Here is an 18,177-nt window from a genome sequence, read left to right on the forward strand (position 1 = left end):
ATTTAATAAAAATAAATTAAGTTATCCATTTGTATTGGATTGAAAAACATTTATGAAGGAACAATTAATTATCAAACTTTTTTTAAATGAATTGGAGCAGAGCACTTATGAATTTGTTTTTTTTTTCACAATAGTCTCTAAATTGTTAGATGATAACTAAACGATACGGTCTCGAGGACTACAAATATAATATGACGCATTTTATTTTAATAATTGTCTACATTAATAAGTTAATTTTGTAATTGTTTGCTTATCAAACGTCATTTGTAGGATCTTGGAACGATTGTTCGGCTCTCGTGTTATTATGCTCTTGAACAAGTGCGGCAACTGAAGCATTGGCGATCTTAGTTGCCTCTGTATGAAAATTTGATTTGACGGGTAGGGCTTCGGCCATTTCAGTTAAAGCGTGGACTGGGGCAGAGTTGCTGCGATACAAGAAACAATTTGGGCGTTGCCTTTACTAGTTTCGGTAGCTGGTTGTTGCGATATTTTAAGAGAAGGTGCTCTACGTTATTTTCTGAGTCTTTTATAAACATATTTATGGTTATATCTTTAGGGTTGGATTTAGTCCGTTTCTTCGATGAAGTATCCGATGTACATTCTATACTATTGAGTCTTCTATAGGTTTGCGTTTTCCTTGGTAAAACTATCCCAAATGATGTTGAGTTCATAGCTGTGGTAGTACTTTCGCAATGACCCTTCATCTTTCGAGTGTCGATGCCGGGTATCTGATTATTTGATACTACCGGATGTATTAAGGCCTTATTTGTTGTGGCTTCTAATGATACTGTATACATTTCGGGCAAAAAATATTGTAGCTCAAATAAAAAGGAACATTGGCACTGTGATATAGATGACACTTTTGTAAATGGCACAGCGTTGTAGTTGTTTGTGGAAAATTTACGGCTTTCTGCACTATTGTTACATTGCTTCTGATGTCGGAATGGGTCGATGTTGACATGTATTTCAGATATACACGAACATGGAAGTTTACTTTTCCTCGGCTTAAGATACGTCGAATTGCGAAATATGTTGCGTTTTGAATGACCGAAAGCCAATGAGTCGTTAAAAGCAACATCGCTTTTGACTAGTTTCTTTACGTTTTTCCCAATATCATGAGTCATTGGATAAAGAGGGATTGACGGAGAGTATTTAAGTGGGCAGTTGAAGCCGTAATGTGAGTGAGTGCGAAATGGTGCGAAATGGTTGGTGCCGGCTATTTCAATCGTTGTAGTATGATCTATCTTGTTATTCACTTTAAATGTTTTAGGAGGGGTGTTTAGCATGGGATAAGTGTGCTTTTGTGTAATTTCGACTTTATGAATAACGTTAACTTGTAAATTTATAATATACCGACGACAATCCTTGAAATAACATGATGGCTCGAATAGAAATGCATATTTTTGAGATAATTGCAAAATCTTCAAAGTATTTTTAGCTGGAATTAAGAATAAGTGCGATTCAAATATGTGCGTAAGATTGTCGCTGCAGCACAAAAATTATTGTTGTAATGAAGATTGCAACCATCAACGATATTTCCCAACAACATAAAACTACACATGCAAGACAGGAATATTACAACGTATTAAACTACTTGCTGAATATTGCAAAGGTACTTGATTTTTTATTATAGGAGATTATACGGTACAGGTCCACACAATACCGAAATTTTTAAATGGTCGTATTGGATTAAATTTAACAATACCTATAAATAGGCTGGATTGTGTACATACATAAAACACTCAAAAATTTAGACAATATATTAAAGTCCATACTGTTTTGGTTTTGTATGTGTAATAAACAACAAATTTATTTCATACCCCGAAAATATTTACCAAACAATTATCAAACATATTCTCAACAGAATATTTTATACAATTCAACTTTTTTTTATTATATGTATCATCTGAATAATAATTTATTGCACAGCTTGTCGCTACCTACTCCACATGTTCGTTTAGACATTGTGTTCTATCGCTGACAAATAAAGTTTTATCGTGCAATTTGCTTTCCGATTGTAATGTAATGCTATCTATTTTATGTTCAGCATTTAAAAATGATTTATTCCTTGTACCTGAAGCCAATTTATTAGTTATATTGATGCTCTCGCTCGTATTGATTGGTTTTACGGACATAAACTGGACATCTCCATAGCATATTTCACAAATCTTGACATTTGCTTCATCATAAAACTTTAGTGGATTTAATTTGGATTCTTGAATAAGTAATTCCTGTTGATAATAGCTAGTATAATTGAGTTCGGCTAATCCTAGAAAATTCTTTTTTTGTTTCTTATTAGATGAATCACTTGGATCAGCCTCGGTTCTCCAACATGTGCATTTGCTTAAGCTGCCACTATAGTTTCTATTACTTTCCGGCCACCGTGTTTTTTTTAAATGTGTACAACTAAATTTAGGACCCCACTTTTCATGGCATGAAAAATTGTTTGATACACTAGTTTGATCTTTGGGCGCAGTCGCCTCACCTGAAATAGTATGCTCTTTCTTTTCTTCTGGATCCAATTCAATTGTAGATAAAGAGTTTTGTACTGTAATTATAGGGGGCTTTGCCGTTGTTGATTGTATATAATGCCCTTTTATTGTAGAAGAGCTAGGCGATTTAACAGAGGAAGAACAAGAAAGTAGCTTTCGTTTAAGAGTGAAACGATTGTCAGCATCGCTTGTGGAAGTTGGTAGTGATATCCATAGTCGTGCACTGCTGCCTAGTTTCTTTGTTTGAAAGGTACAAATATTGGATTCACTATATTCGTAGAATCGACTAGTGACCGACATTTTTAAAGACGCATCCTTACTCGTGTATTTTGGGAATCGAGGTTTGCTTGCATTGCGTATGTTTTCTAGTATAAAATTTCGCCGTTTGGGTATCAATTTTGCTAACTGCTTAGAGTTCCTTTGTGATTGTAAGTTTGTAGAAGAGATAGTACGTTCAAGCATGGCGGATGTTGCATTGTTCTCTTGACTTATCCAATATCCAATATGGGGCACTGATAATTCAGAAGGCGCGTTACATATGTAATTGCATGTTTTAAAAGTTTTTTCTTTAACCAGCGAATGTAATTGAGATGGAGCTAGCTTGTTTCGTATGCTACGATAAATTTTGCTAAAAATTTCTTCCCTCTCCAAGAATTTATTGATCTCGATGCGTTTAAGTATTTCGTTCTCCAGTGGAGTGAAAAATCTTACATTCTCTTCTTTTTCTTCCCCCATGACTGGGATTAACTTGTTAGCAAATGAATATCCCTGCACCATAGATACACTTTTGTAATTTTTAGGCGCTCCAAACGTTTTTATCTCAAATATTTCCATTTGTTTTAAATAGCTTTTATGACTAAGATTCTGTGCAGGTTCAATCACCCTACTGGAGAATATTGCTTTGTCCATTTCATTCAAGCCAATAGCCCGTGCCAAACAAGAAGCAGATTTATTTTTATTTTTAGAGTTAGCATATATAACCAAGTCGTGATTTTCTAAGTCGTCACGTTGAGTTTTATTATAAACAGATAAATGAGGAATCCTTTTAAAGTTAATATTTTGAAGTCTTTTGGTAGTTTTAACCAGCTTCTCAAGATTTTTCCCAGCAGTATTTAAACTAAATTCGAATTGTTGTAAAATATGGGGCAGTTCTTCGGTTGTAATGTTCTGAAAGTCTATATTAAAAGAAACAGGATTTTCAGGTTTATGAAGTGGGTTAATGTCCATTGCGTCGTGTTTATATGTATGCTCCATTTCTTCAATAGATATTTTCACAGAAGGATACGTTGATTGTAAATCGTCGACAGCCTGTTCTCCAAACTCGTCTTGCATCGCGGTGCTAAAGTACTGCACATGCTCTTGCCATAGCTCATGAAATTCTGATTTACGACGATGGCGCTCGTTACGAGACATAAGTTGGCGTGGCTGTTTCTGTTCCTCGGCTGTAACTTTTTCAAATGTAACAAAATTCTTAGGGTTCACGGGTTCCTGCGACCTTAACGTAGCGTCGTCATACTTTTTTTTGTACTGACCGTCATTTTTCTCCAGCCAGTTGTCGAAGTGCAATACTTCTGTAATTTCTGTTGCAATGGCAGCATCGGTTGATACACTACTAAGCTGATGTACACTGATCCAGCTACCAGTCGCACTTGCTAAATCAATAAGGCTAGATCCATCGCTAGAACAGGCTTGTATACTGGGTAAATATTTTGTATTTTCCGAATCTTCTGAGAAATTTAGACCATCGAGTTTGGTTAAAAAGGTATTTACATAGTTTAATAGGCCTGAGCCAGTTTGCGTTTTCACTTGTTCATCAGATTCTGTGATCAGCTCAGGAGGTATTTTTATTATAGGCGTTGGCTGCATCATATTAACATCGAATTTTTCGATATGCTTTTCATCATAATAATTATGATCTGAATATGTGACCCAGCGAATTTTATCTCGAGATTGCTCTGGTTTGACTCGTAATAGATGTTCGAAACAGAAACAACAAAGTTGTTCATAGCGAGGTGTAGCAAAAATATCTTCATAAGAGAGGAAACGTGGCATAGGCTTATAGTTGACGAATTTACCAGGAGCGATTGTCAACAAAGGAAGGTGCTTATGTTCGGCTCGAGGCAGTTGCTGAGGCGAGTTAAACCCAAAATGTGAGAGTGTGCGATAAGGTGGCGAATTGCCTGTCAGGCGTTGTTTCTGCGGATTGTATTGTGGGATCAATGAAAGGGAACTTCCTTCGCTAGTCGTAGGCGGAGCATTAAAATAATTAAATATTTGATAACAGTTTTTATTTAAAAAAAACTGAGATTTGTCTAGGGCCTTGAGCACATTTTTGCATACTTCTGGCTGACGGCAGAATGCCACTTGACCATAATCACACTGTCTGAAGTTTTGAGACTCCGCTGCCATTACAGGCGCAAGAGAACTTTTGGTTTTATTTATAGAAAGTCCTAAATCTTCAGCAGTTTCAGAGCTGCAGAACAAAAACCGATTACACTTGCTTTTCGGAGTTAGGTTCCAGCCCGCTTTCACCGAATTATTGATAACTCTTCTGTTTTTTTTAGTATGCTTATGATAATTTTCTTGAGATCGTATAACTTGAATTTCTAAGTGGGTGCAGTAAAGAAATAAAGAAATTAATAATATACCAAAGAAAAGTGAACAGAAAAACAGATTATTTGTAAGGAAAGTAATTATTGAAAATACTTTGTGGTGTCACGATTTATTTTTTTGTTACAGATTTCACTTTCCGATGAAATGTTAAAACAATAATTCAGGCCACAAGAAAAACTTTTTATAACCAAGTATGCAGTTTATTTGGTAATCTTTCTGAGTGTACACACATTGTAAAATGATGGTAGTGTCATTCCCATTTTTCCACATTAGTAGGCTTGTGCTTATTATCTCTGTATTGCAAAAACTTTATTTTTATACCCTATACCCAAAGGGTGATAAGGTATACTAGTTTTGTGCGAATGAATGTAACAGGGAGAAGACGTGGCAGACCCACAAAGTATATATATTCTTGATCAGAATGACAAGTCGAGTCGATAAAGCCATGTCCGTCTGTCCGTCCGAATGAACACTTGGATTTTAGGGACTAAGAGTTTTTTTTTTTTTTTAATAAAGCCCCCCCCCCTCTTCACTCCTATGGGGGATTTTTGGAAACAGCGTTCATATAATCGCCTATATCTCGACCTAGGAGCACAAAATTTTAGTCCAAGATGCCTTTTATGAATACGCAGAAAATGTTTATTTTGGAATTTACCTCCCTCCCCCTCTCCACCGCATAGCTCCCGTAATTCTAGGAATTTCGAACTCAATTTTGCAAATACCCCCAGATAGTGATTATGTGTCCGTCTGCCAAGTTTCATTATGATAGACAGATTTATCTGGAAGTTATAGCCATAAATATAATAGATGACTAAGCACTGCCCGCAACTGTTGTTAATGTTGGTGCTTTGGTTGACTGCAAACATGCTCACACAGACACGATTAGACACGCATAGACATACAAGGTGAGTTCCAAAGTAAACAGGACCTTAAAAAAAAAACAGAACAAATGGTTTTTCGGCAAAATCAATTTATTTTATTCAAAATAGTCTCCTTCTGCTTCAATACAGCTTTTTGCACGATCCAAAAGCATGTCGAACGAGTGTTTTAGCTCGTTGGCCGTTATGGCCGCCAGTATGCCAGTATGCCGTCTGCATAACGCTTTCCTTTCATGAGCAAATGCATTTTTTCGAAAAGGTGGAAGTCGAACGGTACCATATCAGGTGAATACGGCGAGTGGTTAATGGTTAAAATGTGATTTTTGGTCAAATAATCGGTCACAACCGTCGATCGATGAGAGCAATTTTTGATCGTCAGTCAATTAGTGCGGAACAAACCGTGCACACACCTTTCGTAAGCCCAAATGTTCGATCGAAATGCGATAACTCGATGTTTTGGAGATGTTCAATTCCATTTCCATCGATTTCAATGATGATTTCGGCTGATTTTTGATGAATTCACGCACAATTTCGATGGAATTTTCGTTGATCACGAATTTTGCTTAGCCCACATGTTGATCGTCATTTATGTCCTCACGACTACTTTGAAAACGTTGAAACCACTCGTGCACTCTGTTCCATCAATTGAAACGTTTCGGTTTTATTTTCACACCGATAACACAAACATACTGACACTTAAAACGCAATAACTGCACTTCCAATCGATGAAATGTCAAGAAATTCTCACTGGACAATCGATAAAGATAGCAGATTCTAACGCACCAGGCGACATATAGATAGCGCCACCAGGGGGCGCTAGATTCAAAAAGTCCTGTTTACTTTGGAACGCACCTTGTACATACATTCACATAGAAGCAATTGCTATGTAAATGTTCAATTATACACCCTTTACGTGATTTTGAAGAGAAGTAAAATCGATCCATTTTTTTTTATTTTCTTAATTTTTGTAATTTCTATAATTATTCTAAACATATGTGCAGTATTGAGGGAGTGAGTAAGGGCTATTTCACTGTCGGACTTGCTCGACTGGGGCGTTCTCTCTTGTTCCATACAAATATAATGGTACCCTATACCCAAAGTGTAAATGATATAGTACTAGTAGCGAATGTATGTAATAAATAATAACGCAGAAGCAGGAGCTGCAGGACCGTCAATATCAATTATATTATTATATTATATTATATTATATTATATTATATTATATTATATTATATTTCTTATTCATCCTATCATTAATATTATATTAATTCTATTATATTCTATAATATCTTCTTACTATTATATTCTATTCTCTTATATTATATATCTCTTAGATTCTCATTTCTATCTTTCTCCTCTTCTCTATATCTTATCTTCTCTCTCTCATCTTCTCTTCTCTTCTCATTCTCTTCCCTCTTATTTATCTTCTATTCTCTTCCTCTTCTCTTCTCTTCTCTGTCGATTCTCTTCTATTCTCTTATCTTCTTCTCTTCTCTTCTTCTTCTCTTCTTTTCTCTTCTCCGCCCTATGTTTCAAATAATTACTCCAAATTAACCACATTAAGACAACATTCCACAAAATGTTGGTCGATTTTACCTCTCATCGTTACGAACTCACGTAAGGGTTTATCCTTGCCCATTTTACATAGCAAGTTAAGCCTGTTGTAAGCATGTTAGCAGCCACCAAACAGCACATCACCACATCCCGCGGCTGCTCTATGAGCAACGTGCAGAAAATCTCTATAATATAAAACAGTTTGTCCTGACTGATGACCTGACTGACTGATTGGCAATCAACGCACAGCCCAAACGGTAAGAGCTAGGAAGCTGAAATTTGGACACAAGATCCCTCTTATAGTGAAAGTGAGCACTAAGAAGGGGTTTCGGAGCTCCAAAGGGGGGAAAACGAGCTCCAACCTTTGTATGAAAAATCTACAATTTTTATCCGATTAACTTCAAAATTAGTTTGTATATTCTCACAAAGAATACAAGAAAAACTGTATACTTGGATTTTCAATATTTTTCCTGCGGCCTGAATAATAATGATTTTCCGGTGGAAAATTCGGTAAACGAAAAGCTATGTGCAATCAACGCACAGCCCAAACGGTAAGAGCTAAGAGGCTGAAAATTGGACACATGTTGTCTTCAGTGGTGTAGGTGAGCACTAAGAAGCGGTTTTGGAAAATTCGAACGCCAAAGGGGGGAAAACGGGCTCCAACGTTTGTATGAAAAATCTACAATTTTCATCCAATTAACTTCAAACTTAGTTTGTATACTCTCAAAAAGAATACAAGAAAAACTGTATACTTGGTTTTTCACCATTTTTCCTGGGGCCTGAAAAAAGGGGGGTTTTCCGTGGAAAAATTGAAACACAATCAACACCCCACAGCCCAAACGGTAAAAGCTAGGAAACTGAAATTTGGGCTCAAGTATCCTATCATGGTGTAGATGCGCACTAAGAAGGGATTTTGGAAAATTCGAGCTCCAAAAGGGGGAAAAATAGCTCCAAAGTTTGTTCGAAAATTCTGCATTTTTGAATCGATCAACTTTAAATTTAGGTTTTATAATCTATAAAAGAATACAAACAAAACTGCATACTCGGTTTTTCAAAATTTGTGTTGGAGCTTGAATTATTGGGGTTTTAATATTTATTCATTTTTTCAAATGAAAAGTTTGTGTTATAAATTTTGTCAGATCGATTTCAAATTTGGGTAATATAATCTACGTAACTAAAATTACAACTTTGCATTTAACGATTTTTAAAATATGCATTTTACAAATGCAGGTAGAACAAACAATACAAAATATCTAACAGTTGGGGACAACTAAGTATACATACACACACACACACATACATACATACAAGCAGCTGTTCGTGTAGTTGCGTGTAAACGGTTGAAGTAGCCAAAGCAAAATGTGAGACACTAATGTGTGAATGTTCATTTGTACACATGTATGTACATACATACATACATATGTATGTACAAAAGTACATTCGTCTTGCACTGACAGGGCAAGAAATGTTAATTAATTAAAAATTATTAACATTATAACATAAACATTTTTATGCTATTTTTTCTTTGTTTAGTACATTTGGCATAAGGGGTTTTTAGGACAACGGACTACAAGGGCGTACACAGGTTGGGCAGGGGGGACATTTCTCCCCTTAGAAAGAATTTCGCATTATGAATTACGCCAGCACCATATGTATTACATACGTACATACGTCTGTATGTATAGCATGTACATATGTATGTATGTACATCAATAAGTATGTATGTACGTTCATACATTCCTATATACATATATATATAGGTTTGTATGTACAAGTATGCAGTGGGCTATCGAACACTGTAATTGTAAAAAATAGTTTTCTATGGTTTCAAATCAAAATTTTTAAAACAACAACAACAACTTCAAGTTATTGGCTCGCAAATCTTCTTTCGTTTTGATCATTTACGCCTGTTCATTACATACGCAAAATGCCAAAAGTTTACAGTTACAGTACACATACAAATAAATTTGTATGTATGTATGTGTACAGTGTACAATCGAATACAGTATTATAATCAACAACTCTCAAACGATGTTTTTCGATGTATTTGTATTCGACATGTATTACGATATATCAACACAAGTATCGATATTTTCGATATATCGCATTTAATTTTATTATTGGGGTTTTAATATTTATTCACTTTTTAAAATGAATAGTTTGTGTTATAAATTTTGTCCGATCGATTTCAAATTTGGGTAATGTAATCAACATAACTATATCAACAAATTGGCATTCAACGATTAAAATATAGCAATATGTGTTTTACTTGCCATATATCAAATATCAAATAGTTGGGAACAGTTCGTGTCTATGTGTGCCCATGCATACATACATATGTACAAGCATATGTATCTATGCCTGTATATGTATGAAGCATGTAAATACAAAACAACAACAACAACTTCAAGTTGTTGGCTCGCTCATCTTCTTTCGTTTTGACCATTTAATGTTAATTGCAAAGGCAAAACGCCAAAAGTTTACAGTTACCGTCGCTAAGCAACGACTGCGTATGCGATAGTAAAGCAGAAACCGAATAACGGAGCTACGCATATTCTGCTTCGCATTGCGGGCAGATGTATGTATGTATATGATTTGTTCTTATCGATCTCAATAAATAATTAGATTTTATTATTTAAATATTCTGCTTATTGCATTCAAACTTCGATATTTTGATGGTATCGGTGGCTTCAACTATCGAAAGTTTTACTCTAGCAAATTGAGATGAGAATTGTCAGTGCTTTTTGATCGTGGCTCATCGCTGCACGGCATTGACACGAGTGCCGTGTTTCATATTCCGAGTTTGTGCGTGACCGTATTGACTCAAATGTGAATTTAAAATTAGGATATACCCTTATAATTATTCCCCTTTTTTGCACATAGTCTATCTTAAAACGTTGCGTTATCTCTATATATAAAACAGTTTGTCCTGACTAATTGGTGATCAACGCACAGCCCAAACGGTAAAAGATGAAATTTGGACTCAAGTATCCTTTCATAGTATCCATCATAGTGTAGGAGCACACTAAGAAAGGCTTTTGGAAAATTCTAACTCCAAAGGGGGGAGGTTGAAAAAAATATTAGTTATAGTGGTCATGTTCGTTTAAAGAAATAGTTTGGCAAGAACAAAAATGTAACGGACTACTGAACAATTTTTTGTCAAGAACAGAAAATGTTCATTTAAATACCTTAAATGCCTTCCTACTGGTAACTTATAAGGTGAAAACATGGGTAGGTTATGCACACACAAAATAAATACAATTGGAAACATTATATTGAGCCGGGTTAAGACGGGCAATACCTGCTAGTATATTTATATTTATATATTTATGGCTATAACTTCTTGTTAAATCGGTCTATCACAGTGCAACTTGGCATACGGACACATAACTATTTGCAAAAATTTAGTTCGAAATTCCAAGAATTACGGGAGTTACGATTCGCGGGGTAGAGGGGGGAGGGAGGGAAATTCCAAAATATACATTTTCTGCGTATTCACATAAGGCACCTGGGACTAAAATTTGGTGTTCCTAGGTCTTATAGTCTCCGCGATATAGGCGATTATACGAATGGAAAATCGGGAAAACCCCCAATGGGGGAAGTGGGGGGGGGGGGGGGGGGGGAAATCAAAAAAATAAAAACTCGTATAGAATACACACATAAGGCATCTTTGTGCAAAATTTGGTGTCTCTATCTCTTATAGTCTCTGAGATCTAGGTGATCATACGGACGGACAGACGGACAGGCAGACAGACAGGGCTAGATCGACTCGTCTCGTCATGCTGATCAAGAATATATATACTTTTTGGGATCTCCCACGCCTCCTTCTGCCTGTTACATTTTTCAGCTCCCGCAAACCTAATATACTCTTGTACATTTCATGTACATAGTATAAAAATTAAAAGGTTCACTAAAGCTTTTTGTGAGCTTTTAAGTTAACAATCGATCATAAATTAAAACCAATTAATAAAAGTTAATAATGGAAAATGAAAGCCCAAAGTATATAGTTTCTACTGTATATAGTACTTTTATGTGTAGTCCAAGGCTTTGACTTACGTGTAATGTCCAATTTATATGGTTGTTCGTAGAAAATTAACATACGTCCCCTGTGTTTTTTGGAGTATAAAAAACGAATTGACACCTGCTGACAAAAACTAAGGTCGACAGCTTGTACTTATAAATGTTGTTCTTCATCTCAAAATAACACATTTTGCACGTTTTTGCCCATTTTCGAAAAAATCATGTTTATTGCCGCAAAACTCGTTTTGGCACGCAAAAATTGACATTCGGGGCAGCAACAAAGCTTCAGAAGACGCATTTAAGCAGTATATATTGCAGAAAATTTAAGTAAAAATCGTAAATGAATATAATTACGGAAAAAGTATGCGCCTTCGCCAGTTATATTAAAAAGCTAATGCCAACTTGTAATCGAACTCTAGAGAAATTTAATAAAAACACTCGAATTGGCATGCTTCTAACATGACTGAATTTGACTGAATGAAATTGATGGTAATTTTGAGCCTTGATTGAAAACGGTACTGTCGAGCAAGCCCAACAGTGAAATACCCTATACCCAGACAAACTCCTGGCATTGAGTTATATGCGCCCAAAGCAGAAGCAAAAAAAAGAAGGCGAGCGTAGTTGATGCTGCAGTTTGTGGGAGTAGTACTGGATTGAAATTGTTTCGCTAATAACTATTCTTAGAATTAACCGATTTGGATGAAATTTTAAAGTAAAGTATATAATTGTATATTGATTACGTGTACCACGTGTGTTTTGTTTATATTGCTTTTAAAATGCGGACAGTATTGACTAAATTCTATAGCGTGAGGAGAGAGGGGAAGACTTGAATATGTATACGTTTATAAAATTATATTAGTATTGCTATTATAATTAAAAATTAAACAAATACATAGTTTAAGACACTGAAAATGCTCACAGGGTCATAGAGATGTATAGGAGGTAGGAGTGGGAGTGGTCCAATCCACCCACATTTTTTTCTATTAATTTCTAATAGCATACATTTTATATGTGCCAATTTTGAAGACGATACCTTCTTTTTGGACTTTATGCCGAAAAAACGGGCTTCTGGACCACAGTGCAATGTAAGACCCTGTACGCAGACAAACTACCGGCACTAAGTTATATGCGACCACAAAAGAAGTAAAAATACCAAGAGTGAACTTGATGCTGCAGTTTCTTATACTGGAGTGAAATTGTTTCGCTAATAACTATTTTTAGAATTGACCGATTTGGATAAAACAAAAGGAGATAATTGTATACATGTAGATTGCGTGCGCAAAGTTTGGTTAATATAGCTCTCGAAATGTGGACAGTATTGACATGGTATTTGAGAGCTGAGCCTTCTCGATTCGAATTATATTTATGCAACCTTGACGTCCATTTGTTCATCATGGTAAAAAGAATTCGAATAAAAACCGCTTCGCCTAATAATTATATAATAACTTTTGTTAAAATTTTTTGGTGCTGGTGAAAATTTGTTGTGGAAATTTCCAATATTATTTGAACAAATTAATACCTATCAAAAGGTGCCAGTACCTAATAATGTCGATCAATATTCGATGCAGCGTTTTTTAAAACTGTACATAGTAGAATGTAGAATGAGCTTTACTTTAAGACCGACAATTTTGCATTTGATATTTGTGTAACTTGTTTTTATAAGTTTATTAGAAACTCTTGCATGTTGGATTTTTACTTGTTTTTTATAGCCTGTACCCAAAGGGTAAAAGGCTATATTAGTTTTGTGCGAATGTATGTAACACACAGAAGGAGACGTGGCAGACCCCACAATAATATATATTATTGATCAGGATGACAAGACAAGTCGATATAGCTATGTCCGCCTGTCTGTATGAGCGCAACGATCTCAGCAAGTACTTAATAATAAATTAAGGTAAACAAATTTTTCAAAGAAAGTCAATATTTGTGCAAATGAAAATAAACTCAAATTATAATTATTATTTACATTTTGAATATAATTTACTTATGGTTTTAGTCATCATACTAAAAGTACAGTATGTACTTAGTATTTCCCTATTGTTATTTAAACAATTGCAACCTTCAGGATATGGAATAACGAACTTTTGAAGGCCATTATGTAAATTTTTGGCCATTCCCAGACAATTTTGTAAAGGGTCAAATTGTTTTCTTACTTTGCCTGATAGGATGCCTCAAAGGTCCACAAATGGATTTAAGCCACTGAAGTTGACATTTTGAATTCCCTGTCGCAAAAACTGTATTTGTCGTAAAAAGCAAGACGGACCATTTTCTATCGGTTCAATTGCTTTGGTTTATGCACCTTGAAGTCCTATTTCCCTTCTTTGTTGCAAGTGTAGCCCAGACATCTTTAATTCTGCCCTGATTTGGGCGCAACTCATCACTTTGGTGGTTACCAAAGTTCGAATATGTCTTTTACACCCCTTTCCAGTGGTTTTTAGCTTTTTTTTGTGGAAATTTTAAAAAGTTTAAGACGTTACTCCGATTCTTGATTATTGCTTTAGCAATAACACTGACTTTAATGTTACCATCAGCCATAATTCTGATTTTTATTTTATTTTCTGTGTTTAGCTCGTTTCCGCAGAGCATTTTAAGTTATTATTAATTTTAAGTTCGCCAAAACACAACGATACGGCTTTTAAGAAGTCTCAAATAAATCTGATTGACAGTTCAATTTTTTTTTCTGAATATAATATATGCCACACACTTAAAATGTAAAAGGATAAAATGCACAATTAATAACTTTCTATGAAATCCGTGACTTGGTATTCTTTTTAATTGTAACGGTATACAGATTAAGATCTGATAAAAAACATATGTATGACAAAACATCACAAAGCATAAGGGACAAAATTTTTATATACAAAACATATATATCTATATTAAAATATCGGTAATATCAATATTATACATTGTTTTGCCTATTTGCTTTGCACTTGCAAACTGTATTATATAAACCAATTGCGATGAACAAGTTTTCGATTATTAAATAAGTTACACATAACACATATTTATGTGTTAGACAATAATTGAAAAAACAAACATTTAAGTGCATATATAAATTTACGGTTATAAAAATACAGTAAGTACATACCATCGCTTAGTACAACCTCTGCCTGGCTCGGTATTGGCGCTTGCTGTGTTTGTATTTGTATAATTTGGTGCTCTTAAGCCCCAAGTACGAAATATATTAGCTTTTATTTGATCGCATACACTCGTTACTTACCGGTCTCTGGCTCACTTTGTGTATGTTTCGTTTGTTGAATGGCTCCTTGCAATGAGTTAACTGGCTCAGATTCGGAAAAATCAGTATCGGTATCTGGAATAAAGAGAGCTTAAAATTGAACCAATTAAGAGCTAAAATCACAGCCTTTGTACTAACATTCCCCATGAATGCTCTTTTTTTTGCGCTCTACAGTTCGTTTATACTCGTTTAACTCATCATCTGTCACATTGTCAAATGGATTTTTAGCGTACGGTGCTTTATAGACGGTTGCATTATGTTGGAAGCCGCGCTGAATAATGCCTTTGGAAGCGGCACCCATTAATACCACATGGTCACCAGCTTGTGAGACAGTCGCATCTTTAATGCGGTTAGCTTCATCCCATGTCACACTCTCAAGTATATGCGATTGTGGCCCAGCAGATATTTTGTCAGCGCGACGGTTGTCCTTTATCTAAATGAGTGCAATAATTATGTTGTAGATATTAAGAGGTTAAGTTACTGTGCTGACCTGTTGTTGGACTCGCTTAAACTCCTTCGTCGATGTTCCAGCTGGAACAAATTGCAACGGATCTTCGATTTTAACCGGCGTTGAGTGGGTGGGAGAACCTTCAGCAACCCACTGATTGTGTATTATTTTTATTTTTTATGTGAAGACCAGGGAGTAATTCCGTAAAGACGCAATGAAATACAAACGAGAAATAATGTAAACAAGTGTAAAATATTATGTACCACTATGTGTAGCAAATTACACAAATTTAAAATTGTAATAAAATTGAACAAAAACAAGAAAGGAATGAAGGTGTCGGATGGGTTCAACACTTAAATACCTTGTACCTACTTAACCACTTCCATAAAAAATGAAAAAATTTAAAAACAAATTTTGTTAACATAATTTTAAACAAGTGGAAAAGCTAAAGTCGGGTGTCGCGACTTTAAAATACTCTGTACATATGTGTAGAATAATTATAGAAAATAAAACAAGAAAGGAATGCTAAAGTCGACCGAGCTCAACTCTTAAATACCCTGTACCCACCAAAAAGGAAAAAAGAAAAAAAATTAAATTAATTTTAAATTTATATTAATTAAATTATTTAATTAAATTAAATACAAATTATTCATATTCATCTCTATATATGGGCATGTCTCTAATGTCGAATGCGACATTCGTACGCATTCTAAGTAAAAAAAAAAAATATGTCAAAACATAATTTTGTTTTCTCAAAAGGAGAAAGTTTTAACTCTTGACTAGCTCTATTATTGGTGCTAAGGTGGATTTTGGGGATCGGTTAGTTTTCCAGATAATTAAAAAAAAACCAAGGCATTCGCACGCGACATATATAGAAGTCGCTTTCTCGGCGAACAGTTCAAACACCGATTTCAGCGAAACCTGAAGGAACATTTTAATGCGACTAATTTTAAGATGTTATGCATTGATGTATCTTAATAATGCTTTTTATTTGATTCAAAAATATTATGTAGTTTAATTATTATTTAATTTTAATCACTGTCGCACGCGACATTTTCTTCCATCATACTTTTTATGTGTTTTTTTTTACTTTTTATGCAATTAGAAATACAAAAGATGAAGGAAAAGGAATTAGAAATACATAAGATGATTATAAATGATTGTTATATACATATTTTTGTTTTCCAAAATAAAAATTATAACAAATTTTCTTCAATAAAGAAAAACAAAAATGTGTATTCATCTACATATATAAGAATAAGAGAAACTAACTTAACTTTACTTAATAGCATTACTTATGCCACATATATATATTTTTTTTAATGGAATATGCAGTCCTAGCTCCTTTTACCTGAGGACCATCGCAAATAAATGAATGTAACTGAGATATACCTAGTATACTCTTCACTTCCTTCCATTTTTCGTTTAACTTATAATAAAGGGACAACTTTTCAATTTCAGCAGAAGGCATAAAATATATTTTAGTTCTATTAATGTTGTTTTCTGCACATTGATAAAACGAAAGAGCATCCTCTAAAACAATGTTTTTCGATTTGGTTATTTGCCACACTTTTCTTTTAATTACGGCACCAAGTCCATCAACTGCTCCCTTCCCGTGAGAACTTGCAAAAAAATTCCATTCGATATACAAGCATCCAATATCTTTAATTATGTCAGTCAAGCTTGTCAAAATATATTTTTTTTGAATTGACTGCAGCTTCCATTCGAAAATATTAAAATTATGCCCATACAGGGTGCGCCATCTTTTATGTCGGTATGCAAACATTGAATATCCTTGAAAATAAACAACCGATTTTCAAGTATGAGATATTTTAATTTAATTTGGTTCTGTACAATTTCTTGAACTGAGGTTTTCAACACTGGTCTTCTCAAGTCAATCGGTTCACTAATGACAAAGTTATTCAATATCTACATACCGACATAAAAGATGGCGCACCCTGTACAAGCTTTTAATTTCGAATAAAAGGTTTAAAACAAAAAAAAATACGTTTTTAAAGTGATATTTTGTATTTAAATAGGTTCTGCGACCAAAGCACTGACTATTTTGCGGCAAATTTTTTAAAATATTATTTGAAATAAAAAACTGTGTTTGCAGCTAATATTTAACGCTCCTTGTACAAATACCTTTGACGCTCTGATAACAAATGTACTTTTTCGATGTCGCACGCGACATCCAAATATACCTTAAAGCAAAGTTAAAAATTTACCATAATTGGCAATCGCATCGTTCCTTTTACATTTTTCTTATATTGCTTAAATATAAACCAATATTTTATAGAGCAAATATGAATGCATAATGTCTCTCATTAAGAACATTAATCAAAACAAAACGTGCAACAGATGTGTTAAAAACTTAACTTTTGCAGTTGTTCGACTTTGCATTTGAATTTTTCGAAATGTGTTATGAATAAATGTAAAATTTGATTACATTAGTTAAATTTGATAGATTCTCTATACAAATATGTTAAAACATCATACTTTTACAGACTTTGAATTTTTTGGCTGCGGTTGACATTTCTAGAGACATGCCCATATATAAAACAGTTTGTCCTGACTGACTGATTGGTGATCAACGTACAGCCCAAACGGTAAAAGCTAGGAAATTTGGACTCAAATATCCTTTCATAGTGTAGGTGCCCACTAAGAAAGGATTTTGGAAAATTCGAGCTCCAAAGGGGGAAAACAGGCTCCAACTTTTGTATGAAAAATCTACAATTTTCATCTGATTTACTTCAAACTTAGTTTGTATACTCTCAGAAAAATTCCAAGAAAAACTGTGTATTGGTTTTTTGAAATTTTGGGGACTGAAATATGGGAGTTTTCCTGTAAAAAAAAATGGGACACAAAAGGAAACCGCGTCAACAGCGCACAGCCTAAACGGCAAGAGCTATAAAGCTGAAATTTGGGCTC

At 34.5% G+C, this 18,177-nt stretch overlaps 1 protein-coding gene across 1 annotated transcript in view; it reads right to left on the reverse strand.

Annotated features, from left to right (window-relative positions):
• The window catches only part of LOC115629433 (protein hu-li tai shao), a 92,320-nt gene that overhangs the window by 1,712 nt on the left and 72,431 nt on the right, over positions 1-18,177 (reverse strand). The window contains exons 7-10 of the mRNA XM_030525891.1: positions 15,289-15,399; positions 14,937-15,231; positions 14,781-14,873; positions 14,649-14,720 (exon numbers count right to left, since the gene is read on the reverse strand). Coding sequence (XP_030381751.1) covers positions 14,649-14,720; positions 14,781-14,873; positions 14,937-15,231; positions 15,289-15,399 — 571 coding nt within the window. The remainder of the gene's footprint in view (positions 1-14,648; positions 14,721-14,780; positions 14,874-14,936; positions 15,232-15,288; positions 15,400-18,177) is intronic.

The sequence above is a fragment of the Scaptodrosophila lebanonensis genome, unplaced genomic scaffold, assembly GCF_003285725.1.
Source record: "Scaptodrosophila lebanonensis strain 11010-0011.00,11010-0021.00 unplaced genomic scaffold, SlebRS2 tig00000147-arrow-arrow-pilon, whole genome shotgun sequence".
Taxonomy (NCBI): Eukaryota; Metazoa; Arthropoda; class Insecta; order Diptera; family Drosophilidae; genus Scaptodrosophila; species Scaptodrosophila lebanonensis.